The sequence below is a fragment of the Camelina sativa genome, chromosome 11, assembly GCF_000633955.1.
Source record: "Camelina sativa cultivar DH55 chromosome 11, Cs, whole genome shotgun sequence".
Lineage (NCBI taxonomy): Eukaryota > Viridiplantae > Streptophyta > Magnoliopsida > Brassicales > Brassicaceae > Camelina > Camelina sativa.
In genome coordinates, this window is record NC_025695.1 from 5,479,205 (window position 1) to 5,507,044 (window position 27,840).

At 34.6% G+C, this 27,840-nt stretch overlaps 8 protein-coding genes across 9 annotated transcripts in view; 4 read left to right on the forward strand and 4 right to left on the reverse strand.

The window, feature by feature from the left end:
* LOC104721797 (probable LRR receptor-like serine/threonine-protein kinase At4g30520) overlaps positions 1-1,046 on the forward strand; it is an 8,232-nt gene extending 7,186 nt beyond the window's left edge. The window contains exons 11-12 of the mRNA XM_010439867.2: positions 252-398; positions 485-1,046. Coding sequence (XP_010438169.1) covers positions 252-398; positions 485-883 — 546 coding nt within the window. The 3' untranslated portion in view covers positions 884-1,046. The remainder of the gene's footprint in view (positions 1-251; positions 399-484) is intronic.
* On the forward strand, positions 2,890-5,404 carry LOC104721798 (autophagy-related protein 18b). The gene is made up of 11 exons (XM_010439868.2): positions 2,890-2,989; positions 3,108-3,181; positions 3,495-3,568; positions 3,653-3,762; positions 3,850-3,941; positions 4,029-4,141; positions 4,264-4,383; positions 4,458-4,603; positions 4,678-4,791; positions 4,881-4,949; positions 5,060-5,404. The coding sequence occupies exons 1-11, from the start codon at positions 2,931-2,933 to the stop codon at positions 5,187-5,189; spliced, it is 1,101 nt and encodes a 366-aa protein (XP_010438170.1). The 5' UTR covers positions 2,890-2,930; the 3' UTR covers positions 5,190-5,404.
* LOC104721799 (transmembrane protein 208 homolog) lies at positions 5,493-7,149 on the reverse strand. The gene is given in 7 exon segments (XM_010439869.2): positions 5,493-5,834; positions 5,837-5,861; positions 5,966-6,031; positions 6,147-6,231; positions 6,565-6,692; positions 6,694-6,765; positions 6,959-7,149. Coding segments are annotated over 7 exon segments (525 nt in total). The 5' UTR covers positions 7,043-7,149; the 3' UTR covers positions 5,493-5,769.
* Positions 8,122-12,021, forward strand: LOC104721801 (lactation elevated protein 1). The gene is made up of 15 exons (XM_010439872.2): positions 8,122-8,470; positions 8,611-8,899; positions 8,997-9,076; positions 9,191-9,291; positions 9,395-9,517; positions 9,596-9,665; positions 9,766-9,852; positions 9,944-10,009; positions 10,106-10,198; positions 10,286-10,342; positions 10,424-10,555; positions 11,126-11,216; positions 11,302-11,390; positions 11,495-11,688; positions 11,779-12,021. The coding sequence occupies exons 2-15, from the start codon at positions 8,626-8,628 to the stop codon at positions 11,837-11,839; spliced, it is 1,518 nt and encodes a 505-aa protein (XP_010438174.1). The 5' UTR covers positions 8,122-8,470; positions 8,611-8,625; the 3' UTR covers positions 11,840-12,021.
* Positions 11,936-13,909, reverse strand: LOC104721800 (tetratricopeptide repeat protein 1). Of its 2 annotated transcripts, XR_757083.2 has the most exons (6): positions 13,476-13,909; positions 13,106-13,288; positions 12,868-12,994; positions 12,554-12,667; positions 12,244-12,422; positions 11,936-12,095 (listed from the first exon to the last, which is right to left on the reverse strand). XR_757083.2 is itself a non-coding variant. In XM_010439870.2 (5 exons), exons 1-5 carry the CDS (start codon positions 13,773-13,775, stop codon positions 12,307-12,309), a joined length of 840 nt encoding a protein of 279 aa, XP_010438172.1. In that variant the 5' UTR covers positions 13,776-13,909; the 3' UTR covers positions 12,120-12,306. The 2 variants fall into 2 exon arrangements, 1 of the variants encoding a protein (XP_010438172.1); XM_010439870.2 differs by lacking the exon at positions 11,936-12,095 and having other exon boundaries at positions 12,120-12,422.
* LOC104721802 (cinnamoyl-CoA reductase-like SNL6) lies at positions 14,418-17,061 on the reverse strand. Its single transcript, XM_010439873.2, has 6 exons — positions 16,668-17,061; positions 16,391-16,548; positions 16,126-16,314; positions 15,090-15,243; positions 14,777-14,969; positions 14,418-14,687 (listed from the first exon to the last, which is right to left on the reverse strand). Exons 1-6 carry the CDS (start codon positions 16,789-16,791, stop codon positions 14,594-14,596), a joined length of 912 nt encoding a protein of 303 aa, XP_010438175.1. The 5' UTR covers positions 16,792-17,061; the 3' UTR covers positions 14,418-14,593.
* LOC104727658 lies at positions 19,005-20,243 on the reverse strand. Its single transcript, XM_010446746.1, has one exon. It carries the CDS (start codon positions 20,241-20,243, stop codon positions 19,005-19,007), a length of 1,239 nt encoding a protein of 412 aa, XP_010445048.1.
* Positions 23,786-26,884, forward strand: LOC104727659 (ankyrin repeat, PH and SEC7 domain containing protein secG-like). Its single transcript, XM_019231766.1, has 6 exons — positions 23,786-24,092; positions 24,258-24,541; positions 24,728-25,082; positions 25,342-25,399; positions 26,076-26,252; positions 26,563-26,884. Exons 1-6 carry the CDS (start codon positions 23,786-23,788, stop codon positions 26,882-26,884), a joined length of 1,503 nt encoding a protein of 500 aa, XP_019087311.1.

The following is a 27,840-nucleotide window of genomic DNA, read 5'->3' on the forward strand; positions in this document are numbered from 1 at the left end:
TTGTTAACTGTTTTGTAGCTAAACCGGCATTGGACTGGAACATGAGGAAGAGGATAGCAATTGGTGCAGCGAGAGGTTTGTTGTATCTACATGAGCAATGTGATCCCAAGATCATTCACAGAGATGTAAAGGCAGCTAATATTCTCTTAGACGAGTGCTTTGAAGCTGTTGTTGGTGACTTTGGACTTGCAAAGCTCCTTAACCATGCGGATTCTCATGTCACAACTGCTGTTCGTGGCACGGTTGGCCACATTGCACCTGAATATCTCTCCACCGGTCAGTCTTCTGAGAAAACCGATGTGTTTGGGTTCGGTATACTCTTGCTAGAACTCATAACTGGATTGAGAGCTCTTGAGTTTGGTAAAACCGTCAGCCAGAAAGGAGCTATGCTTGAATGGGTAAGCAATGAGACTCAGAATTTGTGATTACTTTTATAAGATCAACCAAATTAACATTTTCTCCGCATGTTGTGACTTTTGCTTAGGTGAGGAAGTTGCATGAAGAGATGAAAGTTGAGGAACTGGTGGACAGAGAACTCGGGACAAACTACGATAAGATCGAGGTTGGAGAGATGTTACAAGTGGCTTTGCTATGCACACAATATCTTCCGGCTCATCGTCCTAAAATGTCTGAAGTAGTTCTGATGCTCGAAGGCGATGGTTTAGCAGAGAGATGGGCTGCTTCGCATAACCATTCACATTTCTACCATGCCAATATCTCTTTCAAGACAATATCTTCTCTGTCTACAGCTACTTCTGTCTCAAGGCTTGACGCACATTGCAATGATCCAACTTACCAAATGTTTGGCTCTTCGGCTTTCGATGATGACGATGATCATCAGCCTTTAGATTCGTTCGCCATGGAACTATCCGGTCCAAGATAACACAATGAAAGAAAGAAAGAAAGATATCATTTGACAAAGCTCTACACTTTTATAATATAGACATGTAAATGGTGGTGAATTGATTCAAAGCAAAAAAAAAAAGTTCCTACAGTTTGAGATTCTGTGTTCTTTATGTTGATGTGTATATATTAACTTTTTGGAAGGTGTGTGTGTGTGAGAGTTTCTTTGATTTATAAGTTGGGGATGAAAAACAAAACAGAGCTATTTTGCTTTTAACAAACATTATGATGGCAAAGGAAGAAACTATGAGACGTTTGACTCTTTCTTTTGACCAGAATCTGATTTGCTCTCTCTCACACACATACACTTAAAATAGCATCAACAGTTCTGTTTGTTTTATTGTTATCATAAGCTGCTTTGCTTTGTGTCGTTGTGGTCCTCTTAAGCTTAATGCGTTGTGTGACTTTTGTCCAACTTTGACTCTCATGTGTCGTTTTCAATTTTCTTATCACAAACCTACAAAATCTTATCTCACTCAATGACAAAACGACAACGTTTTCTGGAAAAGAAACAGAATCATATACATTTAATGCTTTCTAATATTTTTATTAGTTTTCTAATTGTTTAATTGCATTAAACAATATTTAATATTTAAAATCTAATTAACACACTACATTTTATTCACATATTAAAATATAATTATAACTGAAAATAAAATCTCCTTATCTCTCACTAATATCAAATGTTGTCATATCTCATATGTGTTGTAAGAGTTTGATTCTATATTTTAATTAAAAAATAATATATATATTTAGTATTGTTTACAATATTTATTTTATTTATATAAAAATAAAATATTTCTTTTATATTTCTTGCCTTTATAATTTATTCATATTTATTATTTAAATTTCCATAGTTATTTAAGAATTAGATATTTCTATTCATTTTAAACAATTTATGTGTAACATATTATACTTTTGAATAAATTATAGACCCACCAACACTCACTTTAAATTAAGTGGATTTTAATTTTAGGAGTTGGAAAAGTATAAAAGTTTGTTTGTAACTCTCATAATAACATCATAGTAGTGTTCTCAATGAATTTAATTTAATATAATAGAACATGTTAAAAATGTATTAGTACGCACTTAATTGCACTTTTATAACTCTCAGATAGTTATTTTTGATACATCAATTTGTGTATTATCTATTAAAAAAAAAAACACATATCTCAGTATAACCTTCATGACTTCGTACTTCAAATCACACATAATTTTATAAATTCTACAATATCATTATTTTTTCTTGATTTAACCAATGATATCTTAGCTTAATAAAAGTTTCAGTTTATTTGAATATGATATACATATAATATATGATGTATAGTTTAATTATTGTTTTCTATATGAAACATTATCATTTCATATAAATCAAAATCCAGACACAATTAAAAATTGTAAGATAATAACCTAATAAGTAGTTGCTGTTTTTTTTTTTATTTTTTTTTTATGGAAAATGTATTAGTCTAATAATTTATGGTTAGATTCACTTAGTTATATATGTATAAGACACTGCAAACCTACTATTTATTATTTTTGATTTTTTCTTAATTGAAACATTGTAAATCTTTTTAAGCTATCCCTATAAATAAATTAAAAATATGCATAACTAACACCGCAAAATAAATTTTATGATATCACAATGATTTTGAAATATGAATACAACTACAAAAATATATGACATATGTCATGTAAGATAATAAGATATAATATAACTTAATTACACTAAAAATATTATCATTAAAAAAATTTGATTTATAGTACATAATCTTTAAATTTTGAGGTGCATAGAAAAAACAAAATAATAATAATATGTTAATTTATATTATTTTTTCAAAATAAAAATAGGTATCATGTAAAAACAGCTTTTAACCTAGTATGAAGAAACGACAACGTTTCCTAGTAAGAATAGGAAGAAGATGACGAAAACAGAACATATATAAATAGAGTTACTAGAAGAAAGACATAAAAAAAACAGGAGGAGCTGCTTTGACGATTAAGAGTCTTCTATTACAATTTTGGGAGACATGGCGAATCAGTCCTCTCCTTCTCCCATCTATTGTGTTTCTTTCAATCAAGATAATAGGTGAATTCGATTCTCTTAGTGGATCTCCCATGAAAAAAAATAAAAACTCTGTCTTTTTAGTTCTCAAGATAACGTAACTCAAAAGCCTGCCCTTTTGTTGTCTGTTCGATTATTGCAGTGGTTTTGCGATAAGTTGGAAAGATTCTTTCAAAATATTCGATTCTACTACAGGCAGACTCTGCTATGAACGAGGCAAGTTTTTATCATTACCCCCCAACTTTAATTCTCTCTTCGTTTTTGGTTCTCTAGTTTCTGGGTTTTGATCAAAAGATCTAATTTTTTGCTGTCTATGTCCTTAAAAATTGAATCTTTCGGCGTTTATAACTGATGGGTTTGAAAACAACTTATGCAGACGTTAACCACGCATTAATGTTGTAGATTTTAGATTGGATAGTGTTTGAATATTGAAACCTGTAGAAAAGCTAGATTTGTTTTCAAGCTTCAATTTCTTTTCTGAAACTATTAATGTATTGAAGTTGTTTGCCTTTTATTTGTTTGTTGTTAGCTGCTGGGGCTTTTGTTATTGTTGAAATGTTGTATAGCTCAGATCTACTTGCCATTGTTGGAGCTGGTGAACAGGTTTGTGTGTTTTGTGAAACATTTTTTTTCAATAATCGGATTTGATCTTGTTTGATTAAGGAGAATTTCATAATATATATATAGGCTTCTCTATCCCCACGGCGTCTTTGTTTGTTTAAGACCACAACGGGTTCACCTCTTAGGGAATTGAACTTTTTAACTTCTATACTCGCTGTCCGTATGAACAAGAAAAGGTTTGTTACTGAACTTAAGTCTTCTGATTGTTTTTTTGTTTTGTGTTTTGAGAGTCAATTCATGGTTCTGTGATTGGTTCTTATCAGACTTGTTGTTATGCTGCTAGAGAAAACATTCGTTTACGACTTGAATACTCTTGTCATGCTTGATACTATCGACACCGTGCCAAATCCAAAAGGTATTATAGCTCATAAAGTTTCCTTCATCAAACTTTAACCTTAGCAGTTCGTTGGAAACATTAAAAACAATGTCTATCTTTTATCAGGTCTATGTGCATTCTCTCCTTGTCTTGAAGCCTGCTACTTAGCTGTTCCAGCTAGTGTGACGAAAGGATCTGTTCTGGTTTACAACGCCATGGATTTGCAGTCTCATAGTGAGGTTTACTAGATGTTTCACCTAATTTTGGAATAGAAATTTGATTTCTGAGCTGCATACTGAACTCAATTATAACTAACTCAATGAAACCATTTCTCTGTTTTTTTTGTTCATATCGATTACAGATAGATGCACATCGTTCTCCATTGGCTGCGATTGCACTCTCTTCAAATGGAATGTACATTGCTACAGCATCTGAGCAAGGAACTCTGATCCGAGTCCATCTTGTTTCGGAAGCTACTAAGGTGAAGAGCTACTCTTTCGGTACATCATCATTTCGTTTTTTCTACAGATTCTTAATTTTTTCTTTCTTTTGCAGTCATTTAGTTTCAGGAGAGGAACATACCCATCTACTATATATTCACTGTCTTTTGGACCATCGACAGAGCTTCCGGATATATTAGTTGCAACGAGTTCTTCAGGCTCCATTCATGCCTTCTCTTTAAGGTTGGCCATAAACCAAAGGTGAGGATCAAGAATCAGAATCTTACTTCCCTTACACATTACTGAGGTTTCTAACAGTTTCAGAGTCTTCTCAGAAGCAAAAGGTCTACCAGCTTTCTTGGTTCGGTTCTACCAGACAGCGTGAGTGATGCACTAGATCCAGCACATCATCATGTGCTCCGTAACGCAGTTTCTTCTGGAATTAGAAGGTGAAAGGCTTTTCATTTGGAGGCTGCTAATGATCTATTAGGCTATAGAACTCAAAAGGCTTATTGTATGTTGCTTGTTTGTATTACAGTTATGCAGTGGTTAGGAAGATAGACAAACTTGAAGGATCATCATCTCCATCTCAGTTTACATCTGTTAGGTAAGAATTTAGGATAACCCCATTTTGAATCTGCGGTGAGATGACAAGTTCTGGAACAGAACTACACCACGAAAGCCTGATGATCTTTCTGTGTTTCTCGTCTTTTTCAGAGCAACGGTATCGGTGATTACGTATAATGGGTATTTCCAGGAGTATACGCTAAGTATCAATAACAAGAATGAATCTTCGTGGACACTGGAACGTGAATTCAATCTCTTCTCTATAACCACCACCAGGTGAAATTAACCCAATACCAAAGATATGCAAGTACATGGCAGCTTTTTTGTATATAACAAGTTGTAATTTGGGTTCATTAAGAATCTTTATAGTCTCTGTGTTCGTTTGTTCTCAAATATTATTAGTTCTTCCATGCTATTATGTATCTTAGTCTTTGATTGTATTTAAGAAATGAAATATTATTAATACAAAATGGTCTCTCTTGAGCTTCCCAACTTTTTCCATCATTTCCCCATAGTTACTGTCAAAGGTCTTACCAATGAAGCTTAGACGAATAGCTATGAATCTGAATTTTCAACTCTCACATTTGTCGTCTTATGGCTCACAAAAACACCATAATATCGCATGAATTTAAAGAACAAAAAGTCTATATCTTCCAGAGAAATTACTGTATCCTACTCAAGACAATTAGTATACTTTAGCTTTGACACAACCATTGAAGTCAAACAGTGTAAAGACACAGCTACATCCGTACAACAGGTACATGCAAAAGGCAAGAGTATTTACCCTTTCACTTTGCATTTGTGTGTTTGAAGAAAGATTTGCCAAACTATGATTTGCTAAAAGATGATGTTTAAGACATTCATCGTGATCTTGTCTTGACGACTTGCCCTCTAGAAGCTTTTCTCTCCATCTTCTCCCTCTTTTGCGTGTCTTGTCATCCTCTACACCTCCCTAAGTTCAGTCATAGAGACAATACCCAGTCCATTTTAATGCTATGTGTTATCTTTCCCCATTGTTCAAAGCATTGTGAGAGAATTCAAATCTTAAGTGATTACCTCTGAACCGTGAGACAGGAATCCCTTAACAAGACTAGAAGCTTTGTAGGTTCCAAATGCAGGAATCTATTAAAGAAAAATAGCAAATGTAAATGGTTGCTTCAATTTCTGATAGACGCTGCAAATCTGTTGTTTTCCTGAAGTATATAAGAAAACTTAGATGGGCTTCCATCTTTCTTACCCCTAGATAAGCGTACCAAAACTTTCCAGAGATGATAGATCCAAGCTGCATGAAACAGGTGATATAAAGTACATCATGCAAGTATCTGCAAGGACAAGAAAGCATTAATTAGGCTTGTGATGATGATTAATCTAAGCAACCATAAAGATGATGATTATGTAGCAACTGATAAGCAACGAAACTCAGAGAGAACCACAACTGTGGTGGCTCAAACATCACTCATGAACCATGATAATGAAACAGTCCTCCTTACACTGCTTCTAACTAAAGAATAAGAAGAGACAATCAATGAACAGAGCTATATTGGCTATGGAGACAAGAATCCAACCATACAGAAACACACTTGAGAGTCAAAAGCAGGGCACTTTCTATTCTTAGTTGAGATCAATCTAAAAGACAAAACTTTTTCAAAACGTACCCACACATTCCACCAGTGCTCATGTCGAATCCACCGTCAATAAGTTCACCATCATCAGTAGCACTAGGCTTTGCCATTTGATCAAGAAGCTTATAAGGAATCGCGTAACCTAAAGACGTTAGCACAAGCCACAAGACCAATCCAATGTTTCCATGTAAAGCTTGAATGCGAAATTATCACCCTCACTATGATATACAAAATCTGCAAAACACATATTGGAAACAAATCAAAACCATCGAAACAAAATCATCTGATCTTGACTTCAAAAACTGAAACTTTCAAGTCTCAAAACATCAAATTCGAGTGTTTTGTGGTTCCAATGTGATCCAAGTAACGTATCTAACCAAATCTAAGGATTAAGAATCAGAGGAATGAAGGATAACGTGAAGTGTACGTTGCAAACGATCATTATAAGACGGAGCCTAGACATGTGTCTAGCATTCTCATCCTTACGCTTCTTTGCTCCTTGATTCGCCATGAGATAAGATCAAAAGAGACGACGAAGAAGATAAGGCTTTTCAATATCTGTAAATCTGTAATTCATTTTGCTTTGATCCTTTCTTCTTCTTCACTAATGGATTGGTGTGAGACAAGCATTTAGGTCTACGTCTGTTTAAACCAATCAGCTTCTGACACCTGTACATTCTTTGTCGTCTTTTCCTACTCAGACACTTGTTTTCACGCAGGATATGTTTTGTTGGCTTGGCTGGCGTGTGAGTGTGATTACGCTTTTATTTGGGTTTAGGACAAAGATTCTGAAACTTGGGCTTTAAAACTCTTTTATCAGTAGTTCTGGCCCATTATTTGAAAAAGTCAACATTTTAGTTTTGTCATTATTATGGCAAAAACAAAAAATGTAACAAAGAAAGTAGCGGTATGGGGTTGCCGGGTTGGTCAGAAAAAGACATGTACGTTTACAATGTAAGAAGTGACGTGGACACGTGGGAGCATGCGCAATGCAACCAGTCACCATTAATAGGTGCGTTGTTGTTATTTTCAACTAATACTCATTGAGATCAAAACTAGAAAATGTTGACGAAACCAAACTCTTTTGGATGAACGTTGAAAAAGATGAATCAAATTAAATATGTAAGCTGTTGGTTAGATCATAATAAGGACTATGAGGACCAAGGTGGGATTGATTCACTTTATCTCTCCCCTCCCACTTGGAAGATGCTTAGCCCTTGAGATAGACATTTGCTTAGTCCCACTTGAATGCGGTACGCTAACGCAGCATCGAGAAGCTTCTGTTTTGAATATTCTACTTTTTCTTTTTTCTTTTCAGCAGAATATTCTTCTATAACTACAATTTATCCATTATAAAACTTCTAATTTATCATTATAAAACTTCTAATTGGACTTGTATATATCATCACTAGGGTAAGTTTAGGATTAAAAATTACATTTAGCTTTTTTTTGTCTAGAAGAATAAAAATAGTCAACTGTCTTAAAGAATGGGAAAATCCCAAAATGTTTATCCTCATGACCTGGAAAACAACTACGCAAATCAACATTTTAACAATTGTAATTAGAGGATATACAACACATTCTGTTTTGGTTTAAAAAGATCGAAATTGTATTAATTAGTCAATAAACAAAAAAAACTCAATTCATTAATCACGTCTCTCTCTTCAAAACTTAACAGTTAAATCTTCTTCTTCTTGATCTTCTTCCTTATTTTTGGGTCTCTCTTATCCAGATATTTTATTTATCAGCATCTATTACATAAACATCGAACCTTTTTAATCTTTTCAATATTCTTTTCATCATTCACGTTTCCCCCTCTTGTGCCCAATTCTTATCAGTATCCGAATCGCAAAGTTTTCCTCTTTTTCTTTTCCGGGCGAAAAAATTCATACTTTCTAAGGGGAATTTGGAATTTGGAGCTGTTCTTCTTTAGTTAAAGGTGAGTCCTCATCAATAATGTTAAATTGTAATTGAGCGTTACGTCACGCTTAAATATATTAATTTTACAAAACGGACATGTATGCCTGCAATAATGTGTGAAGTTTGTGTTCATTCTTGTTGATTCTTTCTCTGTTTCAGCAGCTGAATTCGTCGATGAGACCAATCATTAGATCATCATCTCTCAGTAGAACTAGATGGGCTTTGAGGAACAATCAAAAACGCTATTCTTCATCATCGTTCTGCTCGAAAAGCCGCAAACTTTTGATCGGTGTCAGTCAAAACCAACCTCTGGTGAATACAACAACAAGCACTGATCATTCAAGTTTGTGTTCGAGGTTGAGTTTCTTGAGAGGTTTATCAGTAGAAGCAGTTGAAGCAGCTGATCCTGCTACTACTACTACTTCTACTAGGCTCACCGTCTCATCAGGTTTTTTTTTTTTTTTGTTACTCTTATTTCAATCGGATTCGATTCATCTCAGCGTTTGGTGTTTTATGATTTACTGAATTTTGTTGAATGATGGCAGATGTGAAGAGAACTGGTCCGCTTGTTGAGTATGAGAGAAGAATCAGTGATGGTGAACTCATGACTGGAGATATCTGCCAAGTATGATTAACAACTATAGTCACTCTTTTTTACTTCATTGAAACTTTGAGCAGTGAGGTTAAAAAGTGCGGTTCTTGTTACTTGCGGCTTAAGTGTGTGTTTGAAATGTTGCAGATTGGTGCATTGAGAGAGCTTCAAAGACTACATGATGAGCTTGTGGAATCAGTAGATACATGTCGTTTGGATCGGTACAACACTTCTGATAAATTCTCAAGGTGATCCTTCTCTTCTCTTAGCCTTGAGCCTTTTAACTTCTCTGTTTATTAGGAATTGAGAACTTAAGTTCTCACACAAATTTGTGTGCTTTGTGTGATACAGAAGCCGTTGGTTTTGGTCTCGGCTCATGCCGCAGTCTTCTAACTCACCTGTCAATGGATTATACCTTTATGGAGGTGTAGGCACAGGAAAAACTATGTTGATGGACTTATTCTTTGATCAATTGTAAGTTTGTATTATCAAATTCTTGTCTTTTTTCAATAGAGCATTGCGGTTTCATGACAGTTCTCTTGTTTTCTTTAGGCCTTGCACTTGGAAGAAGCAGAGGATACATTTCCATGATTTCATGTTGAGTGTTCATAGCCGCTTGCAAGTATGGATAATTGAGTTCCCATTGTTTCTCTATTGAGTTTTGTGGCAAAGCTTTAGCCTTTTGAGATACCTCGTTTGATTTCGGGTCATAATGTTTGCAGAAGCACAAGGGTTTATCAGATCCACTTGAAGTTGTTGCCCAAGAGATAGCTCATGATGCAATCTTGCTATGTCTAGATGAGTTCATGGTATACACTTATTTCATATATTTATCTTCTCCAAAGTAATCATCTTTGAATGAACCCATTTGAGTTTTGGCTAACGTTTCTGTTATTACAGGTAACTGATGTTGCAGATGCTCTGATACTTAACCGACTCTTCGGACATCTCTTCAACAATGGCGTCGTAAGTGTGCTTTTTTACTTACACTAAGCTGCGACAATCATCTCTAATTTTATGTGTTGAGCTGACTTGTGTCCATGCTTGTGAGATAAAACATAGATTCTTGTTGCTACATCGAATCGGAACCCTGATAAACTCTATGAAGGAGGACTCCAGAGAGATCTCTTCCTACCTTTCATCTCCTCATTGAAGGTAAATCTAGTTAACTTCCATTAATCCATTTTCAATCTTTTTTTATGTTTCCAATTCAAAGATTCCATCAATGTTCCATTTTCGTAGGAACGGTGTGTGGTTCATGAGATTGGCTCATCGGTTGATTACCGGAAACTGACTTCGGTACTGCTCTTAAACACTTACTATACTGGCTTCAATGTAAAGCAGAGTTTCAATAACTAGCACGTTTCTTCACTTGTGCAGGCTGAGCAAGGATTCTATTTCATCGGTAAAGATCTTTCGACCCTTTTGAAACAGAAGTTCCAACAACTGATTGGAGACAATGTTATTGCGCGTCCACAGGTAGTAGAAGTGGTGATGGGAAGAAAATTACAGGTATACAGTTAAATACCAATCTTTGTGTTATTCCAACACTTTCTGTTGTCTGCATATAAGTTGTTCATCAGACCAATGCTGCTTCATGAACAGGTTCCATTAGGTGCCAATGGATGTGCATACTTTCCTTTTGAAGAGTTATGCGANCATTTTCAATCTTTTTTTATGTTTCCAATTCAAAGATTCCATCAATGTTCCATTTTCGTAGGAACGGTGTGTGGTTCATGAGATTGGCTCATCGGTTGATTACCGGAAACTGACTTCGGTACTGCTCTTAAACACTTACTATACTGGCTTCAATGTAAAGCAGAGTTTCAATAACTAGCACGTTTCTTCACTTGTGCAGGCTGAGCAAGGATTCTATTTCATCGGTAAAGATCTTTCGACCCTTTTGAAACAGAAGTTCCAACAACTGATTGGAGACAATGTTATTGCGCGTCCACAGGTAGTAGAAGTGGTGATGGGAAGAAAATTACAGGTACAGTTAAAATACCAAATCTTTGTGTTATTCCAACACTTCTGTTGTCTACATATAAGTTGTTCATCAGACCAATGCTACTTCATGAACAGATTCCATTAGGTGCCAATGGATGTGCATACTTTCCTTTTGAAGAGTTATGCGATCGACCTCTTGGAGCTGCGGATTACTTTGGATTGTTCAGTAAGTTACTCGGCTTTTGACTCTCTCTCATCTGAAAATCTTATCACAAAACGTTTCTTATTCTTCTCCCTCATGTTACCTGCAGAGAAGTTTCATACTCTTGCATTGGAAGGGATTCCAGTGTTTGGTCTTCATAACCGGACTGCTGCGTATAGATTCGTCACGCTAGTCGATGTATGCAGATACCCGGTTCCATCTCTTCAGTTTTTGTAGTTTTCCAAGATGACACAACCAAACCATTCATCAGATCTAACGTAACTATGGTTTAAGAGTTGCAGGTGATGTATGAGAACAGAGCCAGGTTGTCGTGTACAGCTGAGGCAAGTCCTCAAGAACTCTTGGAAAAGATTGTAACAATCTCAGATGCGAATTCGATGGCTCCAAGAACATCGTCGAGATCAAGAAAGAACGATGTTTCTGAGCTCTGTGTGGATAACGAATTAGGTTTTGCAAAAGACAGAACCATCAGTAGGTAATGTAACAAAAATCTTTGTGGTTCATTACTATAACTTATATAGATTTGTCGGATCTCACTCACCAAACGAATTTGTTTTTTGTGTAGATTAACAGAAATGAACAGCAAAGAGTACTTGGAGCAGCATGCCATAACACATAACCTGTAACACTCTAAAGGACCGTTGATGGTTTTTTTTCATGGCATTCAATTGAATCCTATAATATAGCTTTGTTGTATGTTCTGTATCACACCAACAAACAGATAAGAATCATGGAAAAGGGAAATTTATCCATTGTTGTAACATTGAATTTTGAATTTACAAAGAGTAGTTGGAGCAGCATGCCATAACACAGAATCTGCAACTCTTGATGTTTTTTTTCTTCATGGGATTCCATTGAATCCAAAATAGCTTGTTGTATGTTCTGTATCACACCAACATATTGATAAGAACCACGAAAAAAGGGAAATTTATCCATTGTTGTAGCATTGAATTTTGAATTTACAGCTATATTAATTCCAAATCTTTGCAGTACCAATGCACCAAGAACAATAACACATTGCAGTACTAACCAGATTGTTGCTAAACATTAAGTGGTAGAAGCAAAACATCAAAGACCACTACGATATTAAGGACTAGTTTTGGAAAGAAAGAGAGTAGGATCCAGTGTTGGGATCTTTAACAGCCTTGAAGTTGTCCACACTCATCCCAAATCGACCCAAGATCGAATTCCCCATCTCCTTCAGCTTAGCTACAAACACAAATATATTCGACATCAGAGTTAGTCTATAAAACGATGGATAATTTGACCAAAAGGAATCACTCTAGAATCTAGATGCTAGAAGATCTACAATTTTATGATGAAGTAGTCCCCAAACTTACTTATAGCCTCTTCTTTCATCTTTTCTCGCTTCTCAGCAGCCAGAGGTTCAAGACGTCGTATCCCTTTCCTAGCATGATCACTTGAAGGATCAAGTTCTAAGATCTTCTTCAGGTCTGCATATGAGAAGAGCAGAGACTCAGTGTGAACTCTTCCAATAATAAACCTGATCTACAACCAAAAACTATCTATCCTGTAACAAGTGCCAGAAACTAACCTAGAACTCCTGGCTAATTATTCTAATAAATTGGTTTCATGAGAAAACCTCAAGGGGAAAAGACGGTTATTGCTTGCATAAATACTCGTGAACACTCACCCGTGACAGCATCTTCAAAGTGCTCAAGCTTCTCGTGTGCTTCTGCCCTTCGAACCAAGGCCTTAGTGTAGCTAGGATTTAGCTCTAACGCTTTCGTGCATTCCTTGATAGTTTCTTCATATTTAGCCTGCCAAAATTTTCAGAGAAATCTTGAGAACTATACTCATCTTCAATCGAAGTTCAATAGACCAAGAAGTAACCAAATAAACATTGTGACCGCTTATGCAAAAGAACATACCAATTTGAGGAAACATACACCGCTGTTTAAATGGCATATGGATCGAAGCTCTATAGACTCAGGAAACTCCTTCACAAGCTCTAAAGCAAAAGCATACTTTGACAATGCCTCTTCATAAAGGCCATTAACGAACAATTTATTTCCTTCCGCTTTAGCTTCATTTGCTTCTGCCATAGCTTTCTCCTTCAACACAAACCAAACAAACAAAAAGACGAATCCTCAATATCTGTCAACAGTAGCTTTAAAGCATTTCTCTACTAATTTCATCCAAAGGTTCAAACTTTCACATGAAAATTGTAATGACAAGTAGCTAATGAACCCCTAAAACCCAGAATTAGCCAAACCCTAAAAGATATCAAAGCGGAATCACCTTGTTTGATCCGTCGTCGGTTATGGCTTCTCCTCCACTCATTAGCTCAACCTGTTCTTCCTTCTTCTCCGAGTGCTGTGGTTTCTCCTCCTGACTAGTGACGTCGTCGTTTTTAGTACCATCTTCCTCTCCTTCTTCATCGCTGATTTCACGTTCGCTGGCAGTCTCGAACCCGTCGGAATCATCTCCGTCGACTTGTTTCGTCTCTGTGGGTTGCTGCGGTGAAGACGAAGACGATGGCTTTAGTTCGGTTTTGATGAGGATCTCATCCTCACTCTCACTTGATTCGATCAGTACCATCTTTCAGTCTAGGGTTTTTTCGAGAGTTTGCACAAAAAGCTTTCAACGCGACTTATCTTGATCGTCGATCTATCTTCCGCTTTCTTAAGAGATCTGAATCGAAGCACATGAAAGAAAGGTTCAATGGTGAAGAAGCTATTAAACGGCGCCGTGTTACCTAAAAAGTTTTGTTGTTCTTGGTAAGCAATCTCAGGCCTCGTATTGGCCCATCTAATATCTTAATTGGGCCAATCCAAGCTATAGTTAACACTGTACGTCTTTTTCTACAGATAGCAGAGTGTAAGGATTTTACCATTCGTAATTTCGTATATAGAAAAACCTCATGGCATGCCATAGCTTTTCGGTTTTTTTTGTGGTGATCTAAATAAAATAAAAAATTTCATTGTTTTACCAAGCATAAATCATGTGAAAACAATATCATTTCTACATTATGTAAGATGAAAAATAAAAATTCTTATTGATTTTATAAATAATATGTCTTCATGTACGAAAACAAACACAATCTTTCACGGAACGCATTCTACTATTATTGCACAATTATAGGAGACATCGATTTGAAAGGTTTGTATACGTGACAACTATATCTCTCACCAATTTTGTAATTACGATGTCTAAAGCATTCATATTGTGCCCCCAGCAAAATCAAAAAAGACTACTCATATATATTAATCATAAAATGAGAGGAAATGTATACTTTTTTGAAAAAGATAGGTCACGAGCAACAAACGCTACTATGAGAAGATCAATATACAAATTACAACCTTTCTTTTGTATAGTGTCTTCATTTTCAATTTAAATTATAAAAAAGGTTTCTTTAATTAACAAGCAGAGCCAGCTTCTACCAGCTTGCTTAATTTATTGTTCCTTAGTCTTTCTTCGTAAACTTCACTTCCGTGCATCTCATTCTCATACCTAAATGACATAAATACATATATAGTATTAGACTAATTAAAAATTGCATAAAACAATGACTCAAATTAAAACGAAACAATAAATTGTACCTCGGTGGCATAGGTATCAAAGGAGACAAACTCTCCACAAGCTTGAGAGCTTCTTCTTCTGTGTTGACGATTTGGTTGAAGCAGAAATATCGACCGCAAGCTGAAACATCCTCGAATGCTCTAATATGAACATCCGCTAAAAACGTGACGTCTACGTACGCTAACACACCATTTTCATACATTTGTGCAGCTCCTGTTACCAAAAAAACAAAAAACCATTTCATCAAATTCAAATCCCGAGTGCATGTACAGTATGTTGTATTGTTGTGACATTTGTGGCATTTCTTTATATTATATGGATGCACGTACGTACCTTTCAGGTAGGACATGGTGGGCCTAGCGTTGTGTTGGGCGACCAATGGTCCGACGATGAGACCAGGGTTGATAGAGACCATGTTGAGCCTACGGTCCATGGCTAATGCCCAAGCTGCTTTCTCTGACAACATCTTTGCCAATGCATGCCACAACTGCATCCATGAAAAGTAAATTACTAGTACTAAAAAAAGCAACAAAAATAAAGAGAGTAATAAATTCCTAAAAATAGTAGCAACAAGAAACAACAAAAAATAAAGTAAAGGAATAGTCTCCGATTTCGTGTTATTGACTGCTCGAATTGAAGTCGATGACATACAGCTATGCACGTTAATTTTGTCCCCGAATAATTTGTCGCATATGTTAGCTAAGTCCATTTATGATGATCATTATTATTTTTTTTTATAGGAAAAAAAAAATGGCACCGTCTAATCTAAAGTACTACTAAATCATCTGTATCTAATTATTTCAAAACAAAATAAAATTAAGATATATGGGTATATATATGCCCTCTAATCTTCCCAAAGGCAAACTGTATAATCGAATCAAGAGGTTGTACAATGTATGTATTTATGAGTCATGGAAAAAATGAATATATTCAATTAATCTGACCCCTTAGGAATTTTCTATGTCGCCCAACCAAATGATTCGAGATAGTGTGACAATACATTTGATGAAGACCTATCTTTGACTATTTTCTAAAAAAAAAAGATACCACAAAACAATTCCTTGTAATATAATAGTTCAAAATTCAATTTTTTTTAATAGAACTGCTTTCTTCTTATATAGTAATATGAGCTAGCTACAATAAATAAAGATGTCAGAAAATAATTAGTTATTCTAATCCAGCCTATAATAAACTTTAAATTTGTGGGTCCAAATTTATTCACTAAAATTTCACTTAAATTCATAATTCACTAAAACTTTATTCACTTAAATGCACTTAAAATAACGAGTAATATTTTAACCAGCCAAAATTCATAAAAACGGAAGAAAAAAAAAGAAAGAGAGAGAGAGAGATTGAGAAAAAAAAAAACCTTTTTGTTGCGACAGAAGTCTTGATCACTCCAACACTTCTCATCAACATCCTTCTGAGTTCCAATGTTGTCTCTCCAAATTGAAGCTGTTAACGAAGAAGAGAACACAATCTTCTCAATACTCTCTGTTCTTCCACATGCTTCCACCACATTGATCGCTCCTCTCACCTCCAAATCCACCTCTTTCTCCTATAATTGATGATAATTAACACAATTAATGATCTCAATCTTAATCTAAAACTCAGAATCTAAACAAGATGCTTACATCGTATCCTTCGGGGCTATCTAAGCAGCAGAAGACAACGTTACATGTCTTGAGAGAGACAAGTATGCTTTGATAATCCAACACATCAACATCGTACACCACTAATCTCTCTTCCGTTGCTTCCATCTCTCTCACCTTCTCCTCAATTTCACTATCCCCTGTTTACCAAAACACACACACAAAAAATAATCGAATCAAGAACCAACAAAAACCCTTTTTATACCTCGAAACCATCGAAAGAAACGAAACCATTTGCTGCATGAACAGAGAAAGATACCGTTTCTACGAATAGCTGCGTGAACAGAGTATCCTCTGCTAAGCAGTTTCTTGAGAATCCAGAAACCAACATAAGTGGAAGCATCAAGAACGCAGCAACAAGAAGTGGACTTGTCGTGATCCATTTTGTTTTTTTTTGTCTCTTTTGCGTCTGATTAGTGATTGAATCAGGAGAGAGTTAAACGAAAGCGTGTGTATAAGTGTGTGAAAGGAAGAAGAAGGTTAGAAGTAGGAAGAGAGAAGAGGCAAAGTATTAATAGGAGCAAGTTGGGTGAACTATTTTTCTGTTGCACGTTCCCAGCTACTCATCTTTTATTATACCTCATCTCTTATAGTATTTATTATTTTTTTTACACCTAAGTATTTTTTTGTATTTCTTAATTAATTAATTTTCACCCCTACTAACCATCTTAATCAATAACTTGGTTATCCAATATCCCACAAGTCAATCCCTTATTGGTTTTTGTTTACGTGTTGACAATTTTTGTAACGTGTGTCTTCTTTCAGAAACACTCCAAATTTAGTAGTACCAGCTAATATCAAATTCCAATTTTTCTTATTTTTGTTTCTTATTGAATAGTACAAATATATATTACCAAATCAAATTAAAGATGAGTTGTCTAGATACTTTTTTTGGTTTAAATGTTTTTCTGACATGTGTCACTTCTAGAAATAGTTAAATTAATTATAAATTATATAATGAGTGATTGAACAAATATTAGTTCATTATGAGATGAGTTTCATTCGGACAATCGAAATAATTAGAAGATATAACAAAAGTATATATAATTTGGTATTTAGTAAATTTAATAAACATATATATTAAAATGTTAATTTAAAAATTGATTAGTTCTGTTTATATTTCAAACTATAGACCAGTAATATTAATAAAATCATATGAGTATATTATAAAAACAATTTGGGTGTAAATGAAAGTTGGAATTAGAAAGATGCTGTTAGGTTTGAGAATGCCAGAATGGAACAAACTTGGGTCGGCAATTGCATAAGCAAAACTCACACAAAGGTGGCTTCAAAAGATTACTATAATTTCTCTAACAAAAAGATAAGATATCTATAATGTATACTAAAAATTTAAAGATTGTAAGAAAAATGGAAGTAGAAACAAAGGAGTCAAGGAGATACATAAGAGAATTAATAAAAGCAAAACAGCGAAAGGGCGCTGGTCGTAAAGTAGTTAGCAGTTAGTAGGTAGAGATTGTGGTGGGATGAGAATTTACGTGAGGAAGTTTCACCACAAGCCACAACCTACCAACGTTCTCTAAACTCTTTATATTTGTGCTATAATCTATAGTTTTGTATTGACTAATTTACTCTAAAAATGTTTCCACTACATTTACATAGATTTGGTATTCACTCGGTTAATCGAAAGTTGTGATTGTAAAAAGATCCAAGAGATATCTTAAATATTACGGAGATATTTTATTGATTTGTACGTGTTTTAATGTGAATGAATTCAATTAGTTACTCCCTCCGTTTCAATATATTGAATGTTTTGAGATTTATTTGGTGTTTCAAAATATAGGATGTTTCTTATCCTTATGTAAAATTAATATTATTTTATTTTTTTAAAAGTGTTTTATCTTTAAAGTTTATTGCTTTTAGTTTCCAAGATTACAACTTATGATACAGTTGACAAAATTTAATTTTTCAGATTTATTTCTTTTTAGTCCCAAAAAAGTTTCTTCTCAACACCCACTATAAAACCGGAACAGTTGTTACTTCTACATATCAAAATAAAATAAATTTATTTAAACACTCAAATGGATCAAAAAAAAAATCAGAAGGAAAAAAAATCAAAGAAAAAGAAGATGCTCAACCCAGTCGCCCAATAAGTGCAAGCAACCCTCGAAACTTTGATTTAAACAAAAAAATCTATTTCCACGAAGGATCGATTGATCCCAACAAAGAAGTAGAAGAGGCTATGTTGGTTATGTTAAAGATTTATGTGCCAAGTCTTTTTTAGCTTCTCTTTCTTCTCTATTGTTCTATGTGAGTTTCTTTCTTCTCGTTTCTTACGATGTTTAAGGAACTAATAAGACTATAAAAATAAAAATAATCTAAATAAAATATCTTTGCTATTTCGAATAATCTTATTGATCTGCCCACTAAGTCAAAATCTTAAATTTTAAAATCAAATAAAAATCAATCATAATTTAATCAACAAGAAGTCTCCATCTACTGGAAGTGCCGATCATTAACATTATCCAAACACATGACAATAATAATTAAAAAGAAAAACAACAACAACAAAAACAAAACAGCATAAAGCGATTTTTCAGAAAAAAAAAACAGAGCAGTTAAAAAAAAACAGAGCAGTTCACGAGTTCGACAAATTTAGTGTGTTCAACACACTTTGGACTAATAAAGGATCACAACTTATTTGTATAGGAAGCTGATCATCTCTTTCCAACACCGATTTGCTCATATGTGGTGTCTTGTACTTGTTTGATCCTCCAACTTTCATAATCTCTTGCATGCACAATTGAAGAGTTAGGAAAATATGGTTTACCTTTTCCGTAGGGTAGTTTTCAAAAGACTCTTCTACCGCACGAACAAGATCTTCGATGGTTTTTGGACACTCTTTATGCTGTAACGATTGAATAGCACTAAAAAATCCAAGATCTAAAATATTTAGATCCGGTGAGTTTGGTGGCTGACACATCAACTGGATATCAAAACCATTACTTGATGCAACTTCTTGGAAATCTTTATCCCCACATTCAATATGTGTTCTTGCATTATCTTGTTGGATGAAGATAGTTTTCCCTCGATCTTCTAGTGGCCACTTTTCATGAATAACAGAAAGAACCTTTTCAATCAAACATGCTTTTATATCTTCTCTTTTGACCGATGTTACTGCCTTTAGTTCCAAAGTTCCAGCTTCTCTATTTTTACTTCGTCTCTTAGCTGGCTCCATAGTAACAAAAGGAAATATTCCAATCTTTCCAGAAAATATCTCCGTTCCTTCCTTGTCAAACCTTGGACGAGCCATAGCAGCTAAAAACATTACTTTTCCGATGTAATTCTTACTTTGACATGTACGTAGCGGCTCTTCTTCAGTCGGAAGTAAATAATAGTTCTCCGTCTTCTTTGTCATGTAGAACCATTTTTCATCGATATGCACCATATTGTACATATCAACAAACTTTGGTTCATGAGGTATAGTATGTTTATCCAACATAGAAATGCAAAATTGTAGTCTACCTTTCAGATTGTCTTCCTTCAAATGAGGCTTGATGCTATTGGTATGACGTCGAATAAACCCTTCTTTCTTCCGTCTAAATAATGTTGTAAGACTCACATTCATAGCTATGGCCATCGACCTCAAAGTTGTTCGTTTATGGAGCGGAATATCAGTGACTTGGTGTGGCTCAATCAAGATTCTTTTGCGACCACAATTTATAGATCTGCGGTGAGATACATCCACTGTTCCAGTATTATGAACCGTTTCTATTGCTCTTCGCCAAATCTTTTGCACCATTAGTATAGGCACCGAAAAGTAATTAGAAACTTCTCTGGTAACAGTTCTTCCAAGCACTCCATCATTACTCCTCATTAGTAAAGCATTGAAAATCATCCATCGCTCTTCATTTGATAGATTTTTTCTGGTTTGTCCCGAATGTTGTACATTTTCGTTTTCTGTTTTAAGAAGATAGATTTAAGAAAACAAATTAGAAATTAAACTGTATAAGTCATGACGTTAAACTATGTAACAACAAAATCGTAACTAATTTTAAAAGAGCCTAAATAACTGGAATAATAGAACAATTAGAAAATTATCCTCAAACAAAGAATATGAGAACGTGACTAATTAAGAAGAATTAACAGAGAAAAAGTAGAAACTAAAAAATTAATCAGTAACTAACTTCAGTTTTATTATGCCAAAAAAAAAAAACAAAAAATACCTGGAACAACTGCAAAGTCTCCATTGCCATTGCTAAAAGCTTCTTCTGTTGGTGGGATTTCGTTTAAATCAAACAAAAAATTATTCTCATTATTTAGTAGTGACATACTCAAATCATAATTTAGAATTGTGAAATAAAAGGTAGAAACTATTCTAATTTTGAAAGTTAAATAAGCATCACAGATTCACAAAATATTTACATTGGCTCCAATGTAAAAATTTTGAATTTTAAGTTTAAAAACAATTATGTAAAACGTTGGCTCTATTTTTTTCAAGTAATTCAGATTCATCAAAATTTTACTTTGCCTCCATTGTGTAAATGACATTTAGTATTTCTTTTTATTAATTGAGATTTTTTTTGCTTTTTTGGGTTTAGTATTTCTTTTTATTAATTGAGATTTTTTTTGCTTTTTTGAGCAAAATGATTAAGCATGTTTTGCCTACTTTAATTGCTTCTAACTGCTTTAGTTAAGTGTTTTAATTAAATAAGTATTTTTCTTAATCTGTGTGCTAAACTCAAAACATCCAATATATTGAAACGGAGGGAGTATAAAATTAGGTTACATGTTAGGTCTAGATAACATGTATCATTTTAACAAAGTGTATACCGTCACTCCAATAGTGATGATTGAATAATACGGTTTTATATAATTATATATGTGCATTTAATTCCGCAAGTTTGCAACCAACTGTTTTCTTTTTCGTAAGGGTCGTTTAAGTTTTTAATTTAGCCATCGGGTTGCAAAGTTGCAATTGAGCTGTGAAATTCTGGTTCTTTTAATGTCATACAATGATTCAACCATTTGATTTGATGTTTCTTTTATTGATGATGATGACGGATGAGAAGAAAAAACAACTCATCAATACTTATCCCCTGCTGAATTTATTTCTTTTCTAGGTCAACCTCTGTTTTTTGTTTTTTTTTTTAATTGTTTACAACAAAACTGAAAAGAAAAAAGACACTAAAACATTTGTGTGGCTAAGGATTTGATGAAACATGAAAAGTGGCGAGAACACACGTGTCAGAGTCTCAGATGTTTTCGTTCTTTTGCCCCATATAGATGATGAACACTGCGTGTCGTTCTGAACAAGGAAAATACTTTCACCAAAACTGGTAACGCTCATCATACCAATCAATTTCAAAGCTCAATGAATGGAACTGAACTAACTATGAGCCACGTGTTCATCAACCAGCACTTTTGATAAAAGACCACACGACAAAGTGTTTGGATTCCTTCTTTTGAGTTCAGAAAAGTTGACTTGCGTCTTGTAGTTTCCGTTCACCTAATTCGATTTACCATCTTATATATAAGAATTAAATAGGTTGATTGAGGATAATGATAAGACTAGTGGTTAATTATATAAATAGCAGCATATCATAACATGAAAGTGATATTGTGAGTACATTATTTACTTCAAACATTAGTTCTTATAATGTTAACATTGACCCCGTATACAAAATATTGAAGACTTTTAACCGATGAACTGATGAGAATAAAAACACACAAACATATTCTATTTTGACTTTGGTGGATTTCATTGATTTTTGTTCTTAGTATTGCCAAAACAATTCATTCATTCATTCATGATATACCCAAAGACAAAAAAAAAAGTGTCGTGTAATTGTGAAATGAGCTCTTACCATAATCAGGAGGATATATCAAGGGTTCATAATGGCCATATCTTACTATATCATATAATCCTTTTAAAAAGCAGACTCTGAAGTGAGCGGCTTAGGATGGGGACTAAGAGATGAGAAATGCGACATTTTCTGGTTATGTGCGAACTGGATTTCATAGTTTAGTGAACGCACTTACTGAACAAAACATATTGTTGAGTTTACATAATATTTTAGATGGAGTTTGAGAAAGTCCTACAAGTCCTGATAAGGGTGGAAGTTACATTTAGACCAAGAGACGCCAATAAGGTAAAACTTGTTTAAGCAACAAATCCTTTGATCGAGTATGCACTAGCAAATAGCAATAGATTCTTGGGTACCAAATTGGGTAAGGCTTTGGTCAACAATAAATCAACTATGTCTATTGGTGGTAAACGATAAACCAGCTTTTTGTACCGGTAAGTCGGTTTAATCATCAGTAACTGATAAGTATCACGGACCAACGATTTCATGGCCTCGTTTCAACATAATTCAGCCCAAGTTTATTTGGGTCAAGTCCATGCACTCTTCTTTGTATATACTGTATTTTCATCTACCGGCGTTTGCCTGGTTCTACTTATAATTCTTATATAACTCCTAAAACGCAGATATCAATTCAACAAAAATAATATTAGTATATATATATAAAATAGTGTTAAGGATAAATTTTATAAAAGTCAGAAATAACGAGGCGTTACGAAAAACTCGAGCTTTCCTTTAATCTGATGTCAAAAGACTCAAAACTGAAAGTGATCGATATTCATTTTATATATAGTTAACTAGTTTGGTATTAGCCTAGCCACTATATATCCATCCATCTAATCATTTATTTACGTGACAACTGAAACTATACGACTAGTCTTAGACTAAAACTCTTTACTGTACTATATATCCTTACAAATTTGAATCAAGTTATATGTATGCTTAATCTTGCATAGCAGAAATCAAATCGAGAGAGACTAAAATGGGCATGGCGCATGGGCATGGTGAAAGTCACGAGTTTACCAACTTTTGGATCAAAAATCGTTGGATCACATTTAATCTGTTCATTACTGTAGGAAGTTGAGAAATGTACATAATGACTTTGTCGTTGGTAATTAACATCATGACTTTGTCTCACCACGTACGTACGTTCCATGCTCATTTTCGATTCAGTACAGAAACAAATCACATACGCACCACAATGGATACGGCCATACGGTAATCGATCAAGTACAGTAACAAGTCACATTCACACGAGAATTACATGCTTTCATAAATTTACTAAAATATTGAATATTTATTTGTCCCCATATCTTTAAATATTAAATGCAATTTTGTAATTTAAGATAAAACAGTCATATTTGATCCCAAAAAAAAAGAGATAAAAAACAATCATATAAACCTCAGTCGTAATTTTTTTTGGGTTTCTATAAATGTAAGCTTAGACAAAGCTTCCATTGAGTTATTTTAATTCATTATCTGAACTTCTCTGTCGTTGCACAGAAAAAAAGAAAAAAAAGAAAAAAAAAAAAACTGAACATCTCTGAATCCATATATGGATAGAAGGTTAGCTTGGGTCACACAATCCATTGATGCCTTGTATTCTTTAGTAGATAAAGATCCTTTTATACTACAAAAGATTGAAGCATCACCGTATGTCCATACGCCGCTTCATGAAGCATCAATGTTTGGGAAAATAGACATGGCCATAGAGTTGATGGTGTTGATGCCATCGTTTACGTATAAACTAAATACACGGGGATATAGTCCATTGCACCTTGCCGTGGAGAACAATCAAGTCGAGATAGCACTAGAGCTAGTCAAGTTTGATCCCAATCTTGTTCGTCTTCGTGGCAGAGGAGGTATATTTCTTGAATAATAGTAATTCTACTTTAGATCGAACTCCATATATATGGCCCGCACTTCATAGTTTGACATATTCCCTTATGAGTTCAGTTGAGGTCTATTTTCCTCTATAGATAGGCAACGTCTAACATTAATGATATTTTATTCAATTTTCTAAACAGGTGTGACACCACTACATCTTGTAGTGGAGAAAGGTGGTGTCAATCTCCTCACGGAGTTTATCATGGCTTTTCCCAAGAGCATTTTGGATGTAAACGTAAGCGGTGAGACGGCTCTACACATGGCGGTCTTGAACGGCAGATATGAAGAGATCAAAGTGCTTACGGGATGGATCGAAAGAATGCGTCAAAGGGAAGCTGCGTCTATGGAGAAAGACATCTTAAACAGAAAAGATCGTGAGGGCAACACGGCGTTGCACGTCGCGGCATATCAGAATAAACATCAGGTAATGTATTCAAATATTCTTCTCTTATGTCGTACTTTTCAAAATTAAAGGTTGATATCTACGAGTATTCTGTTATTAAACCAAAACAACACGATATGATTTGATCTATACATTAATACATATATACATAATGTAAATGAAGGTTACTTTGTAACCTTTTGGTGCGTGTGGAAATGTTATGTACAGGCAGTAAAACCGTTGTTGAAATGCCTCTCGCTTGACCGGAACATCCAGAACAAAGATGGTTTAACATCCCTAGACATACTTCGGGCCAACGGTCGGTACATGGACAAAGACACTGAAAAACTGATAAGAAGTTGGGGTGGAAAGAGCAAAGCTGCTCTACCCAAAGTCAAGACATCGTCTGAATATTTGAGTCGGGTTACGTTCAGGGAATTTTGCTCCATCCAAATGACACGTTACAAGAGCGGCATATCAGACGGAACCAGAAACGCGCTTCAGGTGATAACCATACTCATCACCACGGCTACGTATACAACAGCACTACAGCCACCAAGATGCCAAAAAGGCGACTATTTAAGTAAATACGGAGATTAATATGTCTACTACTTTGGGGATTCATTACGATATCTTTTTATTTCTCTATGTTTTTGAACTTCATTCTCTTACCACCTGGTAGAGGGTACACTTGGTTCTATATCTTGATCGCAACTCCTCTCTGCTGCTCTTACGGGATTGCAATGTTGTTGAACGGCCAGACACCAGAGTCCATTCCAATATTCCTTGTGATTGTGACTCTAATTGGCTTTCTTTGTTATCTGATTTTCGTATTCTTGAAGTGGAAATTAGCTCTCCAGCTGAGGACAGTAAAGCCCAAAAGTCAGATGGTTTTGGAAGGTTTATCGACAATATAATAGTTTAATTATAGTCCTTCGTAATTGATAGATAAGCAAAGATTCTCATATGAACTATGTTGTAGTATGTGAAAATTGTAGATTAAAACGATGTTATTGATATGTTATTAAAAAAATGCTTTGATTATAATTTGTGATCGCAGGAATATTTAATTATCATGGAGCTTTGTATCATGTTTATTACTCCCTCTCTCTCTAATAGATGTTTTGCCAATTTTACATATATTAAAAAAAAGTTTAAATTTTATTTGTGAATTAGAAAGATAAAATATAGATTTTAGATAGCACATAAAACATCAATAATTTATGTGAGAGAGAGAGTATTTGGCATTTTGGCTTGCCATTATTCAATCTCACATTATGATCTATATGTCAGGTCCTAGTCCCAATTGCATGTTTAACTTGCCAACGATCGAGTTCATTAAAATTTCCACATTATTAAATCATATTCTTTTTTGTGGAACATGTCTTAACATCTTCTTTTTTTTTTTTGTCAAAATACTTGTATTTCATTATTCAAATGAGGTAAGATTCAAACAAGCATTGTTTAAGTTACAAGATAAAAGGGCATTTCTCAATGCCAAAATAACAAAAGTACAAAGTAAAGATAGGATTAATTGGCAATGGGTTATTGAGAGCTTTGAGCCAAATTCTTGAAGAGATTTGGTACATGTGAGGTCAAGATTGTCGACAAGCTCTTCCATGAACAAATCAATGGATGAGGAACTAGCCACTATCATGAGACTCGTTGGCGTTAGAAAAGGGGTCAAAGCTGCACTTCTCATCGGTTTGAGAAGGTCTACAAAGGGTAGTAGCTTGACAATATTTCGAGCAAGGTTTAATGTGCTCTGAAGCTTGAAGAAATTTGCTAGAGTTGCTACCGGGTGCAAACTGACCTTGGATGGACCAAAGCCGAAGCCAAAGAACGGACAGCTTGACATCGGGATCCATAAGCTATAATTCTTCCAGCAATAGGGTTCACAAAACAAGGCCAAACAAGATACTAATACCATAATTCTCAAGGAATTACCGCAAAGCCAAAGCAACAATGATGAATTACTNCCATACTCATCACCACGGCTACGTATACAACAGCACTACAGCCACCAAGATGCCAAAAAGGCGACTATTTAAGTAAATACGGAGATTAATATGTCTACTACTTTGGGGATTCATTACGATATCTTTTTATTTCTCTATGTTTTTGAACTTCATTCTCTTACCACCTGGTAGAGGGTACACTTGGTTCTATATCTTGATCGCAACTCCTCTCTGCTGCTCTTACGGGATTGCAATGTTGTTGAACGGCCAGACACCAGAGTCCATTCCAATATTCCTTGTGATTGTGACTCTAATTGGCTTTCTTTGTTATCTGATTTTCGTATTCTTGAAGTGGAAATTAGCTCTCCAGCTGAGGACAGTAAAGCCCAAAAGTCAGATGGTTTTGGAAGGTTTATCGACAATATAATAGTTTAATTATAGTCCTTCGTAATTGATAGATAAGCAAAGATTCTCATATGAACTATGTTGTAGTATGTGAAAATTGTAGATTAAAACGATGTTATTGATATGTTATTAAAAAAATGCTTTGATTATAATTTGTGATCGCAGGAATATTTAATTATCATGGAGCTTTGTATCATGTTTATTACTCCCTCTCTCTCTAATAGATGTTTTGCCAATTTTACATATATTAAAAAAAAGTTTAAATTTTATTTGTGAATTAGAAAGATAAAATATAGATTTTAGATAGCACATAAAACATCAATAATTTATGTGAGAGAGAGAGTATTTGGCATTTTGGCTTGCCATTATTCAATCTCACATTATGATCTATATGTCAGGTCCTAGTCCCAATTGCATGTTTAACTTGCCAACGATCGAGTTCATTAAAATTTCCACATTATTAAATCATATTCTTTTTTGTGGAACATGTCTTAACATCTTCTTTTTTTTTTTTGTCAAAATACTTGTATTTCATTATTCAAATGAGGTAAGATTCAAACAAGCATTGTTTAAGTTACAAGATAAAAGGGCATTTCTCAATGCCAAAATAACAAAAGTACAAAGTAAAGATAGGATTAATTGGCAATGGGTTATTGAGAGCTTTGAGCCAAATTCTTGAAGAGATTTGGTACATGTGAGGTCAAGATTGTCGACAAGCTCTTCCATGAACAAATCAATGGATGAGGAACTAGCCACTATCATGAGACTCGTTGGCGTTAGAAAAGGGGTCAAAGCTGCACTTCTCATCGGTTTGAGAAGGTCTACAAAGGGTAGTAGCTTGACAATATTTCGAGCAAGGTTTAATGTGCTCTGAAGCTTGAAGAAATTTGCTAGAGTTGCTACCGGGTGCAAACTGACCTTGGATGGACCAAAGCCGAAGCCAAAGAACGGACAGCTTGACATCGGGATCCATAAGCT